Source organism: Monodon monoceros, unplaced genomic scaffold (assembly GCF_005190385.1).
Source record: "Monodon monoceros isolate NGI ecotype Baffin Bay Population unplaced genomic scaffold, NGI_Narwhal_1 Super_Scaffold_22, whole genome shotgun sequence".
In the NCBI taxonomy this organism is placed as follows: Eukaryota; Metazoa; Chordata; class Mammalia; order Artiodactyla; family Monodontidae; genus Monodon; species Monodon monoceros.
This window is the reverse complement of record NW_021703779.1, coordinates 28868977-28888966: the sequence shown is the minus strand read 5'-3', so window position 1 is coordinate 28888966 and position 19990 is coordinate 28868977. Positions and strand designations below refer to the sequence as shown.

Genomic DNA, 19990 nt, shown 5'->3' with positions numbered 1-19990 from the left:
CCTGATCCCTTTCTTCTGGTTTAGTTTTATAGCATGCAATATGTTTTTTACTACAAGTCTTTGCCTAAGTTCCGTTAGTCACTCTAATATTATTGTCACTTTGCCAACTACCTCAAAAGATTATAGCAGAGTATCTAAGTAGAAATTTAACAGCTTGTTTACTTGGGCTTATTATAGGCTCATTGACTATGCAAAATAATCTTTATACCTTAACTAGTGTAATTGTTAGATAATTGTTAGATACATGCTTCTAGCTGTGTCAGAATGAAACATACATTTACATTTCAATAGATGAAGCACTACATTCTCCTAGGAGAGTAAAGAAATTAGTTTTAATTTAACTACATTAGGCTTAGGGTGGTTGTAAAGTGTAAGGAAAATTAATATGATGATGGTTCTGTACATATTTAGTATTTGGTAAAGTACCATGAAAACTTCATTATACTAAAAGTATGCCTTATATATTAAGGCTTTACAATTACAACTCTGTTATTTAAAAGATAGAACTCTACTTAATCCCAGAGAGAAGAATAACATCATTTGATTAGAGTTATTTTTTAATAAATTAATTAATTAATTTTTGACTGTGTTGGGTCTTCGTTGCTTCATGCGGGCTTTCGCTAGTTGCGGCGAGTGGGGGCTACTCTTCGTTGTGGTGTGCAGGCTTCCCATTGTGGTGGCTTCTCTTGTTGCGGAGCACTGGCTCTAGGCGTGTGGGCCTCAGTAGTTGTGGCATATGGGATCAGTAGTTGTGGCTCACAGGCTGTAGAGCGCAAGCTCAATAGTTGTGGCGCACAGGCTTAGTTGCTCCACAGCATGTGGGATCTTCCCGGACCAGGGCTCGAACCTGTGTTCCCTGCATTGGCAGGCAGATTCCTAGCCACTGCACCACCAGGGAAGTCCCTAGAGTTATTTTTTAAGGTAAAAGAGAAGCACTATATATAATCATTCTAATACTGAATTGAGATTTTTCCCTCAGTGTGTTACAGCAGGGTACTTTATAACAAGCTATTAACATGCACGATTTTCTCTTAGGTATTTTAAGTTTTGCTATCTTTCTGGTTAATAAGTAATAAATTCTGTTATAAAGTTAGTATTTCAGAAATGTATGAGGCTTTACAAGGCACAAGTCTCCTGTCACACATGCTGTTTTTCAACTTGTTTTTTTAATTTAAAATTAAATACTGGATAACTTTCGCTTCAGTATAGATGTATTGGTGCTATGTGGTATCCTATTCTGTGTGTGTACATGTGTATCCCACTATTTATTTAACTAACTCTCCGTGAAAGCACATTTGGGTTTGTTTCCAATATGTTGCTGTCTCCAAAGCTGAATTGAATAGTGTACATACAACTTTGTACACTTCGTTTTGTATGATTCATTCTTTAAAGTGGAAGAGTAGACTCAGATTTATGAACATTAAGAAATTTAATGCATTTTGCCAATTTACTGTCTAAAAGGTTGTACTATGTCAGATATTTCCCTCAACGGGTATAAAAACTTTTCTTTTCCCACATCCCTGCTCAAACTGGGCATTTTTGCTAGTTTTTTCCAGTCTCATATTTGAAAACATACTAATTTAATTTAATTTGCTGTTATTTAACTATAAATGATACTGAGCATCTTTTCACATATATATGGCTTCATTTTAATTTTATTTCTGTGAATTACATGACTATGTCTTTTATCCATTTTCTATTTTTTTCTTTTTTATGAGAGTTTTCTGTAGGTATATGATTATTAAGTTCCTAGGATATTTGAACTTGTAAAACAGCATCAAAGAGCACAAAGAATTTCTACTTCTATTGTGTGCCAATAAATTTACTCTTCCAACTGAAACAGTGTTTTTCTTTATTCTCCATTTGCAGAAATGCATTACCATACACAATAGCTAAATTATGGTCTTAAGAGAATCTGTTCATTATGCCAAGTAAATGCCTATATCTCATTTTAACACTTTGGTGAAATTAAGTGTATCCAATTGCTATGACTTACTTTCCTCCTTCGTGTAAGCTTTTTACTTCTTGCTTCATCTTTTGTATCTAAGCTTTCTATTATTTACAGATTTGTCAGTAATAATATAATGGTAATGTTTTGTGACTTTCAATATTCATGCTTTACTTCTTGGTTTGTTTTATGGAAGGTCTATGCCAGAAAGGAGGCCTTAAAGGGAGGTTTGGATAAAACTGTAAGCCTTCAGAAAGATTTATCAGAGATGCATGAATGGATGACACAAGCTGAAGAAGAATACCTAGAGAGAGATTTTGAATATAAAACCCCAGATGAATTACAGACAGCAGTTGAAGAGATGAAGGTAAAAGAAACCAAATAAAACACATTGTGATTCTGCACAGTCGGCTCTTTTCTTGGTTTAATAGTAGAGGTTGCTTTTTGATTGATTTAGCTTCAAGTTTGATATACATTGTGTAGAATGTTTAAACTTTTTATTTATTAAGTCTGTGCATTGTGGTCACAACATAAATATTGACAATCACGGTTTGGAGCATTTTCCCCTTGAAATTATGTACTATTAAGAGATTGGAATCAGCTACTCACATTAGATGTTTCTAGCTGATGCAAATTCAAACTGGAAATATGTCAAAGTGTTATTGAAATGACAGTTGGAAATGTCAACAGGCTGTGTTAATTTGGTGGTTTAAAGGGTTTCTTAGAATTTGGGAGTACTAAATATTTTAGCTGATGGTCTTTAATATGGATAAAAGGACTGTGTTTACATGAACTTCTCTTGAAACGATAGGATAAAAAATACAACATTGATTTAGGACCAAGGAAACTGGTATGTAGAAAGGACTGGGAGGTGAAGCTTGGTAATTGGATCTACACAACTGCATTTCAGGATGGCCCCGGACAACTCAGTAGTCAGTGTAATCCTCTATTTTTTCATGTGTAAATCATCTCATTTTATAACTTGAAAGTATCAACTGAGGATTGAAACTTAAATGTAAGTAAATTGCCTAGCTCAGCGTGAGCACTCAATGATTTGCAGCTATAATGATGCTTATTATCTTCATGTACTAGCAATAACACATTTTTTAACCACATTAGCCTAGGTGAATTATTAATACATATTTGTTTGGTTTGAGGCCTCATGATGGAGCAGAATCATTTTGGAGCTAGACACTTGGGTTTAAAACCTGCTTTGGCCCCTTGCCAACTGTGTAAACTTGGGCAAGTTGCATAAACCCAGTGAGCTTTCATTCCCTCATTTGTGAACTGGATATCAAAATACCTGATGTTCAGAATTATTTGAAGGGTGAAACATAAAAGTCCTAATGTAGTACACAAAATAGATGCCCCAAACTAGTTAATTATTATTACCATTATTATTATCATTGTTGTGTGGTAAGAAATTAATTATATGCACTTTATTATATATTTTATATGATTATTCAATGAATATTGTAATTAATAGTAGAATGTGCCCACATGAAAACTCAGATGCTTAAATATCAAAGATATCATATGGCTTTAGTCACATGGAAATTAAAATTAAAACATATAAGGAAGACTATATTTGGATAAACAGTAATAGTTTCTTTGAGTATTAAAAACTACAGAATCATTCTAATCTAACAATACCATACATCATTCATTTATCAAGAAATATTGTATACTTACTGTCAAACACCCTTCTAGACACAGAATACAGTAGTGTGCAATACATAAAGGCTACCTGACTTCTTGGAATTTTCATTCTAGTTGGGGGGGAGGTAGGCAATGAATGGAGAAATTTAAAAATTCATTTGAGATCATGATGATTTCCCAAAAAAATAAACCAGGATTGTGAAATACATAATAACTAGAGTGCAGGTGGGAGTTGGAGGTGGTGAGATGCTGTTTTAGAAAGGGTTGATTTGTAGGGCATTTGTGAGGAATTATATTTAATCTGAGATATGAATCATAAGAAAAAGCCAACCTTAAAAATGTCTTATGGGGCACATTCCATTCTGAGGGAAGAGCTCCTGCAAAGACCCTAAGGCTAATTGGGAAGAGAAAGAGGCCCACCTGCCTGAAGAGAGTAAAACAGGATAAATGACCTGAGATGATTTGGAGGGGCTGAGTAGGCATCTGCTAACACAGGAGCTTTGTAGGATATGGAGGGATTTTCATTCTTAGTGAAATGAGAAAGCCATTGGAAGGACTATAATGATTTTAAGTTTGACTGTGGGGAGGTCCCCATTAAGGAAATTATATCATTATAGAATGTGAGAGCTGGAGGATACTTCGGAAGGAAACTAGTCTGCACTTCCTCTGTGCAGATCAGAAAACGGAAATTCCCAGATAGGTCAAATAATTTACTCATAGTCACAGGCTTTATCTGTGGTAGAATCAAGAATATATTTCCCTCTATCCCTATCCCATTCTAAGCTGTTCTAAGCTATGATATGCCATTCCATTCCATTCTGTGAAGCATGTGCCACCCCACTTGCCTTTCCTCGCACGTCTCAATTCCCTCATGGCTTTTCTCGCCATCTCTTCTAATGCTGCATAGCCACTGCTTCAGATCCCTAAGGAGATAATCAGCAGTCAGCTTGTGTTCAGCTGTTCTGTGTTTCCTTGTTCCTTTGTTTGGATCTGGCCCTCTCCCCTCATTCCTTGAACACTGCTTATCTGGTAGCCACTCAGTCAGATCCCTTTTCCTTTTCCAGTACTGGAGAGTAGACTGTCTCAAATTTTTTTAAAAAGTTATACACAATCCCTGAAATGAGTGGCCCAACCAATCAGTTCACACTGATTTGCATGTTTAAATAACAGATTTAGCTACAAAACTGGTGCATATGGGGGTAATATTGAAAAGAGGAAAAGCTCAGGCAGCTTGTGTCCACAACAGCAAAGGGAGTTGGCATTTCTTGTGTTTTCTGTCTGCCAGTCAAGGTAATCTCTTTCAGTCTGTTTCCCTACTTAGAGGGTAGTGATAGTACCTTGTTCAGGCTTCCACCTGTGCTCCTGTTGAGAGCAAATTTTTCTTCATTGTCGGAAGAGACTCATAGACCTACTTCGTCATTTCTCCTTGATTTAGTCAGATAAAAAGTAGAGACTTTCTGTTTCTTTACTTTTCTCTCCTGTGTTTTACTTGAAAATGATAATGCTGCTACAAAACTTTTCTATTAACATAAAAGAGCCAAGGGGAGTGTTTCATTAGCAACATCTGATTGTTTTGAAGGTCTGAAGTGACTGTATGCTGAAATTTATATTAAACCCTTTAAAAAAACTCTGGAATTTCAGTTTTTGATGGTTTTCTTTCTTTCTTTTTAAAATTTTTACAATATGGTAACTCTAGTCCTAGTGTTTACTAGGAATTACATACATGTATTTGCTATTCTCATTCTGTGGGGGGGCAGGCTAGAATAATCCCAATGGAGGGAGGATCAGAATCACCTGGAAGACTGAGGTGGAGCCTGAGATTTTTCATTTCTAAAAAGTTTCCAGGTCATGCCAAGGAATAAGTTCCAAGGTGGTTCCAAGGAAGCACATTTTGACAACCACTGGTTCGAGGTATTGGCAATGGGAAGTGTCTGAGCTTATGCTGGTTAGCTTCCTAGAAATATATGGAAAAAAAGCCACCACTTCTGATGAGGATTATGTCTAAACTATACCAGTCATTTAGTTTTCTACCTTTCCCTGCAGTGGAGAAATTGGCCATGATCTCCTTTTCTCTTACTATTCTTCTCTGAACCTTTCCCAATTACTAAGCCTGATTTTAAAAAAGAATTTATGAACGCCTAAACATCAGGGGGAAATGTTTCTTATTCTGCATTTTTGATCGTTTCATGGGTTGTTTATAATTTGCATAAAATGCAGTTTCATTCACTGGATCCACTACATCATGTTCCTTCTTCATCTCACAGAGGATTTGAGATGGCCTTAACAGAAGCTATGTGAAAGACAAGATGTAACTCCCAGGATGATTTACTTAAACTCTCTGAACCTCGGTTCTCGGATGTGTAATATAGAGAAAACAAAACTTATTTCACAAGGTTTCGTTAAAGATCCAATGAGGTAGTACATACGACATGTCTGTCATAGCACACAGTAGCACATACTAAGTGATTAATGTTTGTCAAAGTTGTTTTTAATGCTAAAGTTACACTGGCCAAAATATGGTTTGCATAGAAACAAATCCCATGCTCAGTGTGCCAAAAGACAGATTTATTTAAAGTTTTGAAATAAAATTTCAATCAATTAAAATCAGTGAAGGCAGTCATTTAATAGTCAAAACAACTTGCATTTGCCATCGTATTTTATACTTTTTAAGGCATTATGGGACTAAATCCAAAGGCATAGAGTGATTGTGTTGAAAATTAGAAAGGCATTCGATAGCTGACTTTGCCCATTTACTGCCCATATCCCCTTATTCTCACTACTATACTGCATATAGGCACAACTTCCACCTGCCAGAATCTGCATTTCTTTACCTGACAGCTTTCTGAGGCCACCGAATCCCACTTTTTCCACCTGAGTATGGCTTCACATACTAGGAAATTAACATTCCCCCAACAGGGTTCAACCAATGATGGGAGATGGTGTATAAATACCCCAGTGCCCTCACCCCTGAGTGGGATAAACCTGAGACCTGTGTTTCCCAGAGCTTCTTGGCAGGATTAAACTCCAGTCACCAACAGCAATTGCTGGGTTAATAAGTATACCCTTCTAATCTCCATTCTCTTTCCATTCCCCATCTCCCTACCACTGTTTCCTTCACATCGTGCATAAACTACTTATGCTGGAAAGCTCGTCTCAAGGTCGGCCTTCATAGTAACCCACAAACGAATAGCAACACTCCTGTAGTTGAACAAGTTGAGTTTATTACTTTTGGTAATGAGGGAGAATACACACCATGGGCAGCCATGGGTTATACGAGTAAGAGAGTATTCAAACCTGTTGTAGGATGTGGGTTTGTGTTAGATGATTTAAGGGAGGGTTTAAGGGCTTTGCTGTGGATTTCATTTTGACACCTAGTAGGAGTAACTCTGTGATTGGGTATCTTAATACATTTTTTCTGGAAGGAGAGAAGACTAGAGAGAGGCTGAACATACGTAATAATTGATAAAGAAGCAGCAGTGACTCATTAACAGGATGGGGAAATGTCTGATATTTTCTGGTTTGGACATTGTTTATGTTTTTGTCTATATTCTTACATGATTACGGAGTGGAATTTCTGTCATGATCTGCAGTGGTAACAAAGTAGCATGTCTGATATTGATGTTTTGTGAAACAGTTTATCTTCAACACAAGAATACCAAGGCATAGCTGTACTAGGCCAGCCCCCTCATGTCAGGAATTTCTCTTCTCTTTCTCTTACGCGTTTTCAGTTACTGAACACAGCTTTCTTTTAACAAAATATGTTACAAATATAGCATTAAGAAGACTTATTTCTGTGTTAATTATTTTTTGATTTAAATAATGATATTTGTACTGATTTCAATATTCATCCGAGTAATTTATAACTGATTTCAATTCTAGACTATGAGATATTTTTGAACCTAGTTAGCATTGAAATATTTGTTTCTTGCTTATTTCATGTATGTGTGTGTATATATGTGTGTGTGTGTGTGTGTGTGTTTGTGTATTCTCCACAAATACACATCCACATACAGACTACTTTTCAAACTATTCTGATTAAAGGTCAGTTACATTCTGATTATAAAATTTTTCCTGCAAGTTTCCAACTGTCACTGAACTCAAATTTTTTTTAAATTTTATTTATTTATTTTTGGCTGTGTTGGGTCTTCATTGCTGCACGCGGGCTTTCTCTAGTTGCAGCGAGATGGGGGTAGTGGGGGCTACTCTTTGTTGTGGTGCGCGGGCTTCTCATTGCGGTGGCTTCTTTTGTTGCAGAGCACGGGCTCTAGGCACGCGGGTTTCAGTAGTTGTGCACAGGCTCAGTAGTTGTGGCACGCAGGCTCAGTAGTTTTGGTGCATAGGCAGCTTAGTTGCTCCATGACATGTGGGATCTTCCCAGACCAGGGCTCGAACCCATGTCCCCTGCATTGGCAGGTGGATTCTTAACCACTGCGCCACCAGGGAAGTCCCGTCACTAAACTCAAATTTATGGAAGTGATTGCAGTCAGTATTGGATTTATTTTTATTAATCTCATTCTAACAGAAATGTTGCAAGGAAGAAAGAATATGATATATAGGAATGCATCTTGAAAGTAAAGTCATTGCCTTGCTATTAAGAGAGCATTGTTTATTTTTCAGAGAGCTAAAGAAGAGGCCCAGCAAAAAGAAGCAAAAGTGAAACTCCTCACTGAGTCTGTAAACAATGTCATAGCTCAAGCTCCAGCTGCAGCACAAGAGGCCTTAAAAAAGGAACTTGACACTCTGACCACCAACTACCAGTGGCTCTGCACCAGGCTGAATGGGAAATGCAAGACTTTGGAAGTCAGTTGCTTTTCTTGATCTTTATCAATTACTATATGTCAACTTATGGTTATACGTGAAGCATAGTGATTAAGAACACAAACTCTGGTTTAAGATTACTTAGGCTCAAATTCTTCACTCAGGCACTTACAAGTTTGCAACTGTGGGCCATTTGCTTAACTTCTATAAACCTGTTTCCTATCTATAAAATGGACATAAAAATAATACTGATTTCATAGAGTGAGAAAATTAAATAAGCTATTCTATATAAAGTACTTAGCCTAGCACTCAGTACTTGTGAGCCACTCCCAGTCTGTTGTTGTTGTTATGATTATTATTATTATTAGGTCACAAAAATCCCATGAATAAGTTTTCTCAAGATTTATAGAAACTGGTCTCTCTTTTTTCATATATTTGAATGTCCATAAAGTCATATAATTATCTTAGCAGGAAGGTATTCTGGGGAGAAAGTATATCTTATTATAATTCTCTTTAACAATTGCGGTGCCCTATAGAGTTCTTTACAAGACGTATTGTCTAACTAGCTTTTTTTTGGACATTTTACATTATATTAATTTATTATCATAAGTCCTGCCTTATCTTTCCCATATGCTTTACTCCTTAGGTTATGATACTCTGAATATACTTGATAAGGAATTCAGATACCCCAAGTGATTACCATGTAATTGTATCAAAAGCAAACTGTGATTCTCCATGTGAAAATACTGTTTATTAGCAGTTCGTATCATGTCAGGGATGCCAAAGCTTTACCTACTACCAAATTCTGAAGCCGCCAGATACTGCACACCAATTGGGCTTTAAATTCAGCCAACTTCTCCTGCATAAACTGAGTCATCTTTGTTAATATAGTTGATAAAGGATTCAGGTGTCCCATTATTGTTGAAAAACATGATTGTTTAGGGAGCTTTTTATATTAAGTGTTTTATGTTTAGAGGTAGATAAAACTCAGACCAATAGAGTAGACCTTTAAAAAATATTAAAACTGTATCCTTCACCCTGTACCCAAGATTTCCAATATTACAACTCCAAGTTTCTCCATTATCAATTCCAGTTCCTTCTTTATTTATCAGTCCCTGTTCATTTTTTATCCAATTCACTCCTCACACACTTGCCTAGTGCCTTCTGTATTCAAGGAACTATTATAGTTGCTGAGAATATAAAGGAAGATCTCTTCAATTGGTGCTATGTCAGTACTACAGAAAGTAAAACAAAGAATGGGAAGAGGTGACCCTGAAAGTTTCAAGGAAGTCACAACTGATTCAATATCATGTTATATGAGATAAGGACTTTTTATATCTAAGGAAGTGCTTTCTGATCATATTCAAATAAAACATTTAAATATTGTTTTCTTAGGTTCCTAATTTCTTTACATCATCATTATTCTTTGCTTTCTATTATTCATGTTGTTCACTTAAAAATATGCTACTCTGGAGAAATGTCTATTTAGGTCTTCTGCCCATTTTTGGATTGGGTTGTTTGTTCATGTACCACAGTGTTCATTGCAGCTCTATTTACAATAGCCAGGACGTGGAAGCAACCTAAGGGTCCATCGACAGATGAATGGATAAAGAAGATGTGGCACATATATGCAATGGAATTTTACTCAGCCATAAAAGAAAGGAAATTATTTGTAGTGAGGTGGATGGACCTAGAGTCTGTCATGCAGAGTGAAGTAAGTCAGAAAGAGAAAAACAAATACCATATGCTAACACACATATATGGAATCTAAAAAAAAAAAAAAATGGTTCTGAAGAACCTAGGGGCAGGATAGGAATAAATATAGAGACGTAGAGAATGGACTTGAGGACATGGGGAGGGGGAAGGATAAGCTGGGACGAAGTGAGAGAGTGGCATGGACATATATACAGTACCAAATGTAAAATAGATAGCTAGTGGGAAGCAGCTGCGTAGCACAGGAGATCAGCTCGATGCATTGTGACCACCTAGAGGGATGGGATTGGGGGGGTGGGAGGGAGATGCAAGAGGGAGGGGATATGGGGATATATGTATACATATAGCTGATTCACTTTGTTATACAGCAGAAACTAACACAACACTGTAAAGCAATTATACTCCAATAAAGATGTTAAAAGAAATATGCTACTCCTCCAGAAATCTATTTTGGGGTATGTTTTCCAAAATTAATTAATTTTCATATTAATAACAAAATTTTCAAGATTTTTTATGAATTATCGTTCCATTTCTCATCTGTAATGACACTTCTAAACTTTCCTCTTCGTGTTAAAGTTATCAAGTTATTTAGTCTCTCTTTATTCCTTCTCCACTGGTTTGGAATATATATGCTATTTATTTTAATGGAACCCTTAATTACCTTAAATACTATCTTGCATACCTTAATCCACAAAGTCCACCAATGATAAATATTTCTACACACCTAACAATGATATAGCAGAACCACTAGAATCATTTAACTCTGAATTTATTTCCCATCTTCCATATTGTTGTTGCACCCTATTTCTTATCCCCCTAAATTAGTCAGTGCTATTGCCACTGTGTTGTTGAAATTATTATTAATATTTATTTAGATTTGCCATCACTATTTTACCAACTTCTGTGATGATTTTTGCTTTTCCGTACCCTTCTTTTGCTTCTGCTCTTTCATTGAGTGTGAATAGCAAGTGCTCTCAGACTTTGTATGACTGAAAATGCCTTTTTTTTTTCGCTCTCAGTGTTGAGGAATGGCCTAGCTGAGCATATAATTATGCTAGGGGAGTTATTTTTTTACAACACTGAAAAATGTTATTCTGTTTTCTTCTGCAATTTCTTGCTGTCAAGAAGTCTGCTGCCAAATTATCGTTTCTTTATAATTTTCTCAGGTACATTTCCATTTTCTCTTTGTCTTTGATGCTTTGCAGTTTCAGTCTATTTATCTATGTGTAATTTGCTTTCATTTGTACTTTGTCACCTGGTGTATTAATAAGAACAGAAAGATTCTTTCTTTCTTTGGTGGTCTCCAAAAAACTTTTCTGGAGGTTTTCTTTCTCCTAATCTCTCCATTCCTTCCTAGGGGAACCTTTATTAGATCTATGAAGAATCTCCCCATCCTGTATTCAGATTCTTGGCTTCTCTTTAATATTTTCTATATTTCTATCTCTATCTTTTGGATTCTGGGTAATTTTCTAAAATCCGTCTTCCAGTTCTCAAGTTTTCTCTTCACCTGCCTAGTGCATAATTTATTCTTCGATATATAAATACATTCATCTCTGCATTCACATCTATCTATATGTGTGTGTGTTTGTATTTTTTCAAAGGCTGTATTTTCCATTTCTCAATGTTTTACTTAGTTGTTTTGCAAATTTGTCTCTTTTGCATAATCTTCTGCTTTTGTGTAATTCTGTTTTTTCCTTTAAACAATTTAAACTTACGTAATATAGTTGGTTGAGAAATCTCAACTTCATGAGTAATAAGCATGAAACAGTTTTGGTTTTCCAGTAACTAAAACCAACCAGGTTAAACTCCATTTTCTGCCTATGGTTGGCTTTTTAATCAGTATTTCAGTCTGATCCTCTAAGTTTTCATTTACTTTTAGTTATTAAAAGTCTCATAAATTTTGCTTTTATTTTTTTAATTTTATTTTTGGCTGCGTACGGTATTTGTTTTTCTCTTTTTGCCTATGTTTGGTCTTCATTGCTGCGCTCGGGCTTTCTTTAGTTGCAGCGAGTGGGGGCTACTCTTCGTTGCAGTGCATGGGTTTCTCATTGCGGTGGCTTCTCTTGTTGCGGAGCATGGGCTCTAGGCATGCAGGCTCAGTAGTTGTGACTCGCAGGCTCTAGAGTGCAGGCTCAGTAGTTGTGGTGCATGGGCTTCATTGTTCCGTGGCATGTGGGATCTTCCTGGACCAGGGCTCGAACCCGTCTCTCCTGCATTGGCAGGCGGATTCTTAACCACTGTGCCACCAGGGAAGCCCTAAAAGTCTCATATAAATTTTGATCTCATACTTTATTAAAATCTTCCACCAGCTTAATCTTGTGGATTCAGTAATTTATACAGATGTGGGAGTGAGAAAAAAAGGTCTTACAGTCCTCTTCTCTCAATTTCTGGATAGTAATCTTCTAATTTTAGTATATGGGAAGATAAGGAAGGAAAAATACTCTTCATCTGATGTTCTTTCTTTGGCTGGCTGCAGTTGCTATTAACTTTTTTGTTAATACCCACACACATCTGTGATGATGAGTCTGTTATCGCCAGACTCTATAGTTTATCACTACTGATCTGGCTTGTTCTCTATAGGTTTGTTGTGGTCTGATGGAGAGCCCAGTTGGCCTTGTTCACATGGACTTTGAACCCTAGAAAAGATTTCCTAAGCATACATGATAACCTTGGAGTATTCAACAAGAATTTCAGGCTGACTCTTGCCAGTAGCCTTATACCACGTTGAAAATTAAACCTTTTTGTCTTACCCACTATATCTCAAATCAGCCTGTGGGCACTGGCAGATCCCATATTACGTAACTCTTAGGAATGAGAAACGTGAAATAGTTGTCCTTGATTCCTCTTTGGCCATACCAGCATCTCAGTAGGGAATGCATGTCAACCATTCCTTTCTGAATATACCCACCCACTTGAAGAGCATTGCTCTTTTAGATCCTGTAAAGAAAAGGGACCAAGGGACCAGATGAGTTTCCCCTAAACACCCTCATAAAAAGGTAAGAAAAAAGGATTGCCTAACTTTTCAAATTCTCCTCTCTTCATGTTCCCCCAGTGCCCTCCCCATTAGCCATCTCTCTTTAGATGAGGGCTTGTAGAAACATCTAGCAGAAGTTTTAGCAACGTGGAATGTAGGGAACTTAGCCATTTTATTTCTTAAGTATGAATTCTGGTTGTTAGTCTCAAGAAAAGTAGATCCTACTGGCAACTTTTATCACCAGGCTCAACTTATTTATTATAAAATTTTTAAAACAATGTTCTGTTATCTCTGATCACAATGTATGGATTCTACCATTTGTTACAACTGTTGACTCCCTCTAATGGTAGTGAATTTTGTCACATGCTTGTAATTTTTTTGTTTGTGAGCTCATCTGTAGTAGGAATTATATTTTACTGGAAATCCCTTCTGGCCTAGGCTGTTGGAGGGTCCTTATGAGTCTTTTCTATTTGTCCCTACCAGAGTCTGAGAGATGTTATGTTCTATCCTCATGTGATATAAACTTAGGTTTCACTTCCTTACGGGTGGATCCTTATCTTCCAACCAGAATCCAAAGGATCCTCAGCTTCCTTGCTAATTCCTTATACTCCAGTGGATGGGGATTTTATAGTTCTTGTTTCCAGGAGAGGTGACACCCAGCTTTACGCTTTTCCATCTCCCTGGAATGCATGAGACCAATGCCTCTTTTCCCATCCCAAATTAGTTTTGAATACCCCAGCTTTTATGTTCTGATATGCCAGTATTTTGTTAAGCTTGGTTTCCCAACCTTTAGTGCACTTAACTTCCCCTTTTATTTCTGCCACCTGAAGATTTTTCATACTTGTTTCATAAATCAGCTGTAAATTTAAAAGGTTTTTTAAAAATATTTTATCTAGCATTTTAATATGACTGGATCAGGTTGGGGGAAGGGTTTACCACATCAGCTCCATTTTGAATGGAAGTTTCCTTTTTCATTTGTACTTTCTTCAAAGCCACTTTGAATTTGGTGATTTCAAGGTAATTTTAAGTTCCAAACTGTTAACAGTTATTCTAAATGGCTTTTAGCTCCAATTCAGGCTGCAAGACTATATTTTATTTTGCAAAGGTGACCTGTAAAGCCAGTACATTCAGCCTCTCCAGCTGTGTCCTTCAGATGCATTGAGGACACAAGAGGCCATCCATCCTGATGGTTAAATCAGCAAGGTAGTTCATCATCTCAATCTGCACCAAAGTTAATAAGACACATTACCAATCGCATCTCCTTATCTTCAAAGCTCTAAAGTACCCTCGGGTATTAGGTGGGATATTTATATTTTCCCACTGGGATCTTTGCCCAGAAGGAAGACAGCCTGTAGTCCAGCAGGAGCTGGAAATGACCCAGATTTAAGATTTCTATCACTTTTTAAAGCAAAATACTTAATTTCACTTTCTGTAATAAACTGTACATAAAATACTAAGCAAGAATTGGTAGGCTAGCAAGGCAGGTTAGACTGATACTTGTCATCAGTTAGAGAGAGAATGTTCTCCATCATTTGCAAGGGCTATGAGCAAAGGTGAAAATATGGGGAATCTGATAGAATTTTTAGTTTCTCCTAAAATAAAACTTCCTTCCTAGGCTTAATTTTTGGTTGTGGGGGAGGGGTTGCAGGTGGTAGTGACTGCACTGCTATATCTATAAATTTGCCCAATAGTTCCAATCTCCAAGCTAATAGAAAATGACTCTTTTAATATTCTTATCCTCTAATGTATCTTCCTACTTTTTCCCAGCAGACATAACCCTAATCCAGAAAATTGTCTTTATTATTTCTCTGCTTAAAAAGAAAAAAATTATCATACACATGTGGATGCCTAAACAATATACTGCTCAACTTTGCTCGTTTTGAGGGTTGTAGAAAGTGATAACCTATAATATATTGTTTTCTGGGGCTAGCTCTTTTTGTTCAACATTTTTGTGTCTGGGCCTCATCCATATGGTTCTCTTTGGTGAAGTTTTCATTTTTGCTTCTGTATTCTCTGTGTAAATATGATACAGTGTATTTGTACATTTTCTTGCCACTGGACATTTAGGTTAGTTTCCTTCTGTTTTTATTTTGGTTATTACAAAAAGTACTGAAATGAACATTCTTGTAACTCTCTTTGTTGCCCATCCAAACCAGTTTCTCTGAGGATGTGTATGGAAAAGTGGAGTTGCTGGGTTGTTAGGTATGTGAATATTCACCTTACTGGGAATGACATTGTTTTCCAAAATGATCATTCTAATATACACACCTATCAGCAATAAATACAAATTTGTGTTAATGTGTATCTTCTCTCACACTTGGAATTGTCAAACTTCGCATTTGTGTCAGTCAACGTGTTAAATATCTCACTGTAATCCTGACATACATTCTCCTGGTTACTAATGAGTCTGAACATATTTGTGAATGTATATCTTTTTCTTTCAAATACTGGTTCAGGATTTTGTTTCATTTTTCTATTAGGTTATATGTTCATCTTTTAACTGATTCAGTGTGCCTTTCATATTCATCTATTTCCAGTTTTGCAGTTGTTTTCTTCAAGTTTGAGGCTGTTTTTCAATTTCTTGTGTTCTTTGATGAGTAGGTTTTAATTCTCATGTAATTAAATTTATTTACCTCTTTCTTATGGTCACTTTTTACAAAATGTCTTATTTTAGATATTCTTCCTCATCCCAAGGTCAAAAAAAGTCTCTTCTATATTCTTCTGGTAGCAGTCTTAATATTGTGCTTTTTCATATATGAGTACTTTTGAATATTAATTAGTTTTTACAGTGTATATCAAAAGCCATTGAAAAATAAAAATATCCTCAAAATAGTTCATATTCATATTTCTAATAACATACCACAAGGAAATAATTTAAAATACAGAAAAATTCATATTCATGATGATGGTCACCAGAAAGATACAATAGCAAATAAAACTAAGGAAACCAAACTATAGCTACTTAAATGAAACCTTAGAATTTTATTAAAAAATATATCTTCCTATTAATATGGGAAAAAATATAGGATATAATGTTTATTAAAAAGAGCTATAGTTAAATCCATACTTTACTTTTAACTATCTAGTTATTTATATATGATACAATTTAGAGGAGGTCACAGAAAGTGGTAATAGTTGATGTGTTGGGATGTTAGGTTTATACGTGCAGTTTTATATATGCTTTTATTTTTTCCATTTCCCAGACTGTAATGTTTTTTTTGGTTTTTTTTACATCTTTATTGGAGTATAATTGCTTTACAATGGTGTGTTAGTTTCTGCTTTATAACAAAGTGAATCAGTTATACATATACATATGTTCCCATATCTCTTCCCTCTTGCGTCTCCCTCCCTGCCACCCTCCCATCCCACCCCTCTAGGTGGTCACAAAGCACCGAGCTGATCTCCCTGTGCTCTGCGGCTGCTTCCCACTAGCTATCTATTTTACGTTTAGTAGTGTATATATGTCCATGCCACTCTCTTGCTTTGTCCCAGCTTACCCTTCCCCCTCCCCATATCCTCAAGTCCATTCTCTAGCAGGTCTGTGTCTTTATTCCTGTCTTACCCCTAGGTTCTTCATGACATTTTTTCCCCTAAATTCCATATATATGTGTTAGCATACGGTATTTGTCTTTCTCTTTCTGACTTACTTCACTCTGTATGACAGACTCTACATCCATCCACCTGATTACAAACAGCTCAATTTCGTTTCTTTTTATGGCTGAGTAACATTCCATTGTACATATGTGCCACATCTTCTTTATCCATTCATCCGATGATGGACACTTAGGTTGTTTCCATCTCCGGGCTATTGTAAATAGAGCTGCAATGAACATTTTGGTACATGACTTTTTGAATTATGGTTTTCTCAGGGTATATGCCCAGTAGTGGGATTGCTGGGTCGTATGGTAGTTCTATTTGTAGTTTTTTAAGGAACCTCCGTACTCTTCTCCATAGTGGCTGTACCAATTCACATTCCCAGCAGCAGTGCAAGAGTGTTCCCTTTTCTCCACACCCTCCCCAGCATTTTTTGTTTCTAGATTTTTTGATGATGGCCATTCGGACTGGTGTGAGATGATATCTCATTGTAGTTTTGATTTGCATTTCTCTAATGATTAATGATGTTGAGCATTGTTTCATGTGTTTGTTGGCAGTCTGTATATCTTCTTTGGAGAAATGTCTGTTTAGGACTTCTGCCTAGTTTTGGATTGGATTGTTTGTTCTTTTGTTATTGAACTGCATGAGCTGCTTATAAATTTTGGAGATTAATCCTTTGTCAGTTGCTTCATTTGCAAATATTTTCTCCCATTCTGAGGGTTGTCTTTTGGTCTTGTTTATGGTTTCCTTTTCTGTGCAAAAGCTTTTAAGTTTCATTAGGTCCCATTTGTTTATTTTTGTTTTTATTTCCATTTCTCTAGGAGATGCGTCAAAAAGGATCTTGCTGTGATTTATGTCATAGAGTGTTCTGCCTATGTTTTCCTCTAAGAGTTTGACAGTTTCTGGCCTTACATTTAGCTCTTTAATCCATTTTGAGCTTATTTTTGTGTATGGTGTTAGGGAGTGATCTAATCTCATACTTTTACATGTACCTGTCCAGTTTTCCCAGCACCACTTACTGAAGAGGCTGGCCTCTCTCCACTGTATATTCCTGCCTCCTTTATCAAAGATAAGGTGACCATATGTGCGTGGGTTTTTCTCTCAGCTTTCTATCCTGTTCCATTGATCTATCTTTCTGTTTTTGTTCCAGTACCATACTATCTTGATTACTGTAGCTTTGTAGTATAGTGTGAAGTCAGGGAGCCTGATTCCTCCAGCTCCGTTTTTCTTTCTGAAGATTGCTTTGGCTATTCGGGGTCTTTTGTGTTTCCACGCAAATTGTGCAAGTTTTTGTTTTAGTTCTGTGAAAAATGCCAGTGGTAGTTTGATAGGGATTGCGTTGAATCTGTAGATTGCTTTGGGTAGTAGAGTCATTTTCACAATGTTGCTTCTTCCAATCCAAGAACATGGTATATCTCTCTATCTATTTGTATCATCTTTAATTTCTTTCATCAGTGTCTTATACTTTTCTGCATACAGGTCTTTTGTCTCCTTAGGTAGGTTTATTCCTAGATATTTTATTCTTTTTGTTGCAGTGGTAAATGGGAGTGTTTTCTTGATTTCATTTTCAGATTTTTCATCATTAATGTCTAGGAATGCAAGAGATTTCTGTGCATTAATTTTGTATCGTGCTACTTTACCAAATTCATTGATTAGCTCTAGTAGTTTTCTGGTAGCATCTTTAGGATTCTCCATGTATAGTATCATGTCATCTGCAAACAGTGACACCTTACTTATTCTTTTCCGACTTGGATTCCTTTTTTTTTTTTTTTTTTTTTTTTTTGCGGTACACGGGCCTCTCACTGCTGTGGCCTCTCCCGCTGCAGAGCAACAGGCTCTGGACGCGCAGGCCTAGCGGCCATGGCTCACAGGCCCAGCCGCTCCGCGGCATGTGGGATCTTCCCAGACCGGGGCACGAACCCGTGTCCCCTGCATCGGCAGTCGGACTCTCAACCACTGCGCCACCAGGGAAGCCCTTGGATTCCTTTTATTTCCTTTTCTTCTCTGACTGCTGTGGTTAAAACTTCAAAACCTATGTTGAATCAGAGTGGTGAGAGTGGGCAACCTTGTCTTGTTCCTGATCTTAGTGGAAATGCTTTCAGTTTTTCACCATTGAGGACGATGTTGGCTGTGGGTTTGTCATATATGGCCTTTATTATGTTGAGGAAAGTTCCCTCTATGCCTACTTTCTGCAGGGCTTTTATCGTAAATGGGTGTTGAATTTTTTCAAAAGCTTTCACTGCATCTATTGAGATGATCATATGGTTTTTCTCCTTCAGTTTGTTAATGTGGTGTATCACGTTGATTGATTTGCATATACTGAAGAATCATTGAATTCCTGGAATAAACCCCACTTGATCATGGTGTATGATCCTTTTAATGTGCTGTTGGATTCTGTTTGCTAGTATTTTGTTGAGGATTTTTGCATTTATGCTCATCAGTGATATTGGCCTGTAGTTTTCTTTCTTTGTGACATCCTTGTCTGGTTTTGGTATCAAGGTGATGGTGGCCTCGTAGAATGAGTTTGGGAGTGTTCCTCTCTCTGCTATATTTTGGAAGAGTTTGAGAAGGACCAGACTGTAATGTTGATGAATTATTTTTTATTTAAAAAAGTAAATCACTGAGTCTTGAATTTATTCATGTAATAAAATATTTTGTTAATGATTTGTAATTATGGACATATTAGATACTCAAAATGACTAGTTGCATTTTCAATGATCTACAAAGAAAAGGTAAAAAATATGTTTTATTTTTAGAAGTTTTAAAAATGGAAATGGCAAAATCGCACACTCACTGTTCTATCAAAATATTTCATTTGTGATATACATTTCTTTCACAGGAAGTTTGGGCGTGTTGGCATGAGTTATTGTCGTACTTGGAGAAGGCAAACAAGTGGCTAAATGAAGTAGAATTTAAACTTAAGGCCACTGAAAATATTCCTGGTGGAGCTGAGGAAATCTCTGAGGTGCTAGATGTAAGTTGTGAATTAATATAATTGTGATAATTTATATGCATTATTGAAAGATGTCAAGAATCAAATAGAAAATAAATTCAAAGAAAACCAGGCAGAGTGTATAGTTGCTATTCCTTCCCCAGCACCAGCACTTGGGATGAAACATTTGATTCCTCTCTGAACCTTCCAGTGTTAAGGTTTTGAAGAGAATTTAAATAACCTCTTAGAGAGGACATATGCCTTTTGCTATATCACTATGTTCTATGTTTACATTTTTCTTTACCTGCTTAGATCTACTACAGACCTGCAAAGACAGTTTGAATGCACAGTTTTGCTCCATTGGAGTAGAGATAAACAGGATGATAATGTAAAACATTATTTCCAGTTTAAA

The 19990-nt window shown here is 36.5% G+C and overlaps 1 protein-coding gene across 1 annotated transcript in view; it reads left to right on the top strand.

The window, feature by feature from the left end:
- Positions 1-19990, top strand: part of DMD (dystrophin) — a 2107962-nt gene that overhangs the window by 733475 nt on the left and 1354497 nt on the right. Inside the window, exons 26-28 of the mRNA XM_029240038.1 lie at positions 2145-2315; positions 8225-8407; positions 19486-19620. Coding sequence (XP_029095871.1) covers positions 2145-2315; positions 8225-8407; positions 19486-19620 — 489 coding nt within the window. The remainder of the gene's footprint in view (positions 1-2144; positions 2316-8224; positions 8408-19485; positions 19621-19990) is intronic.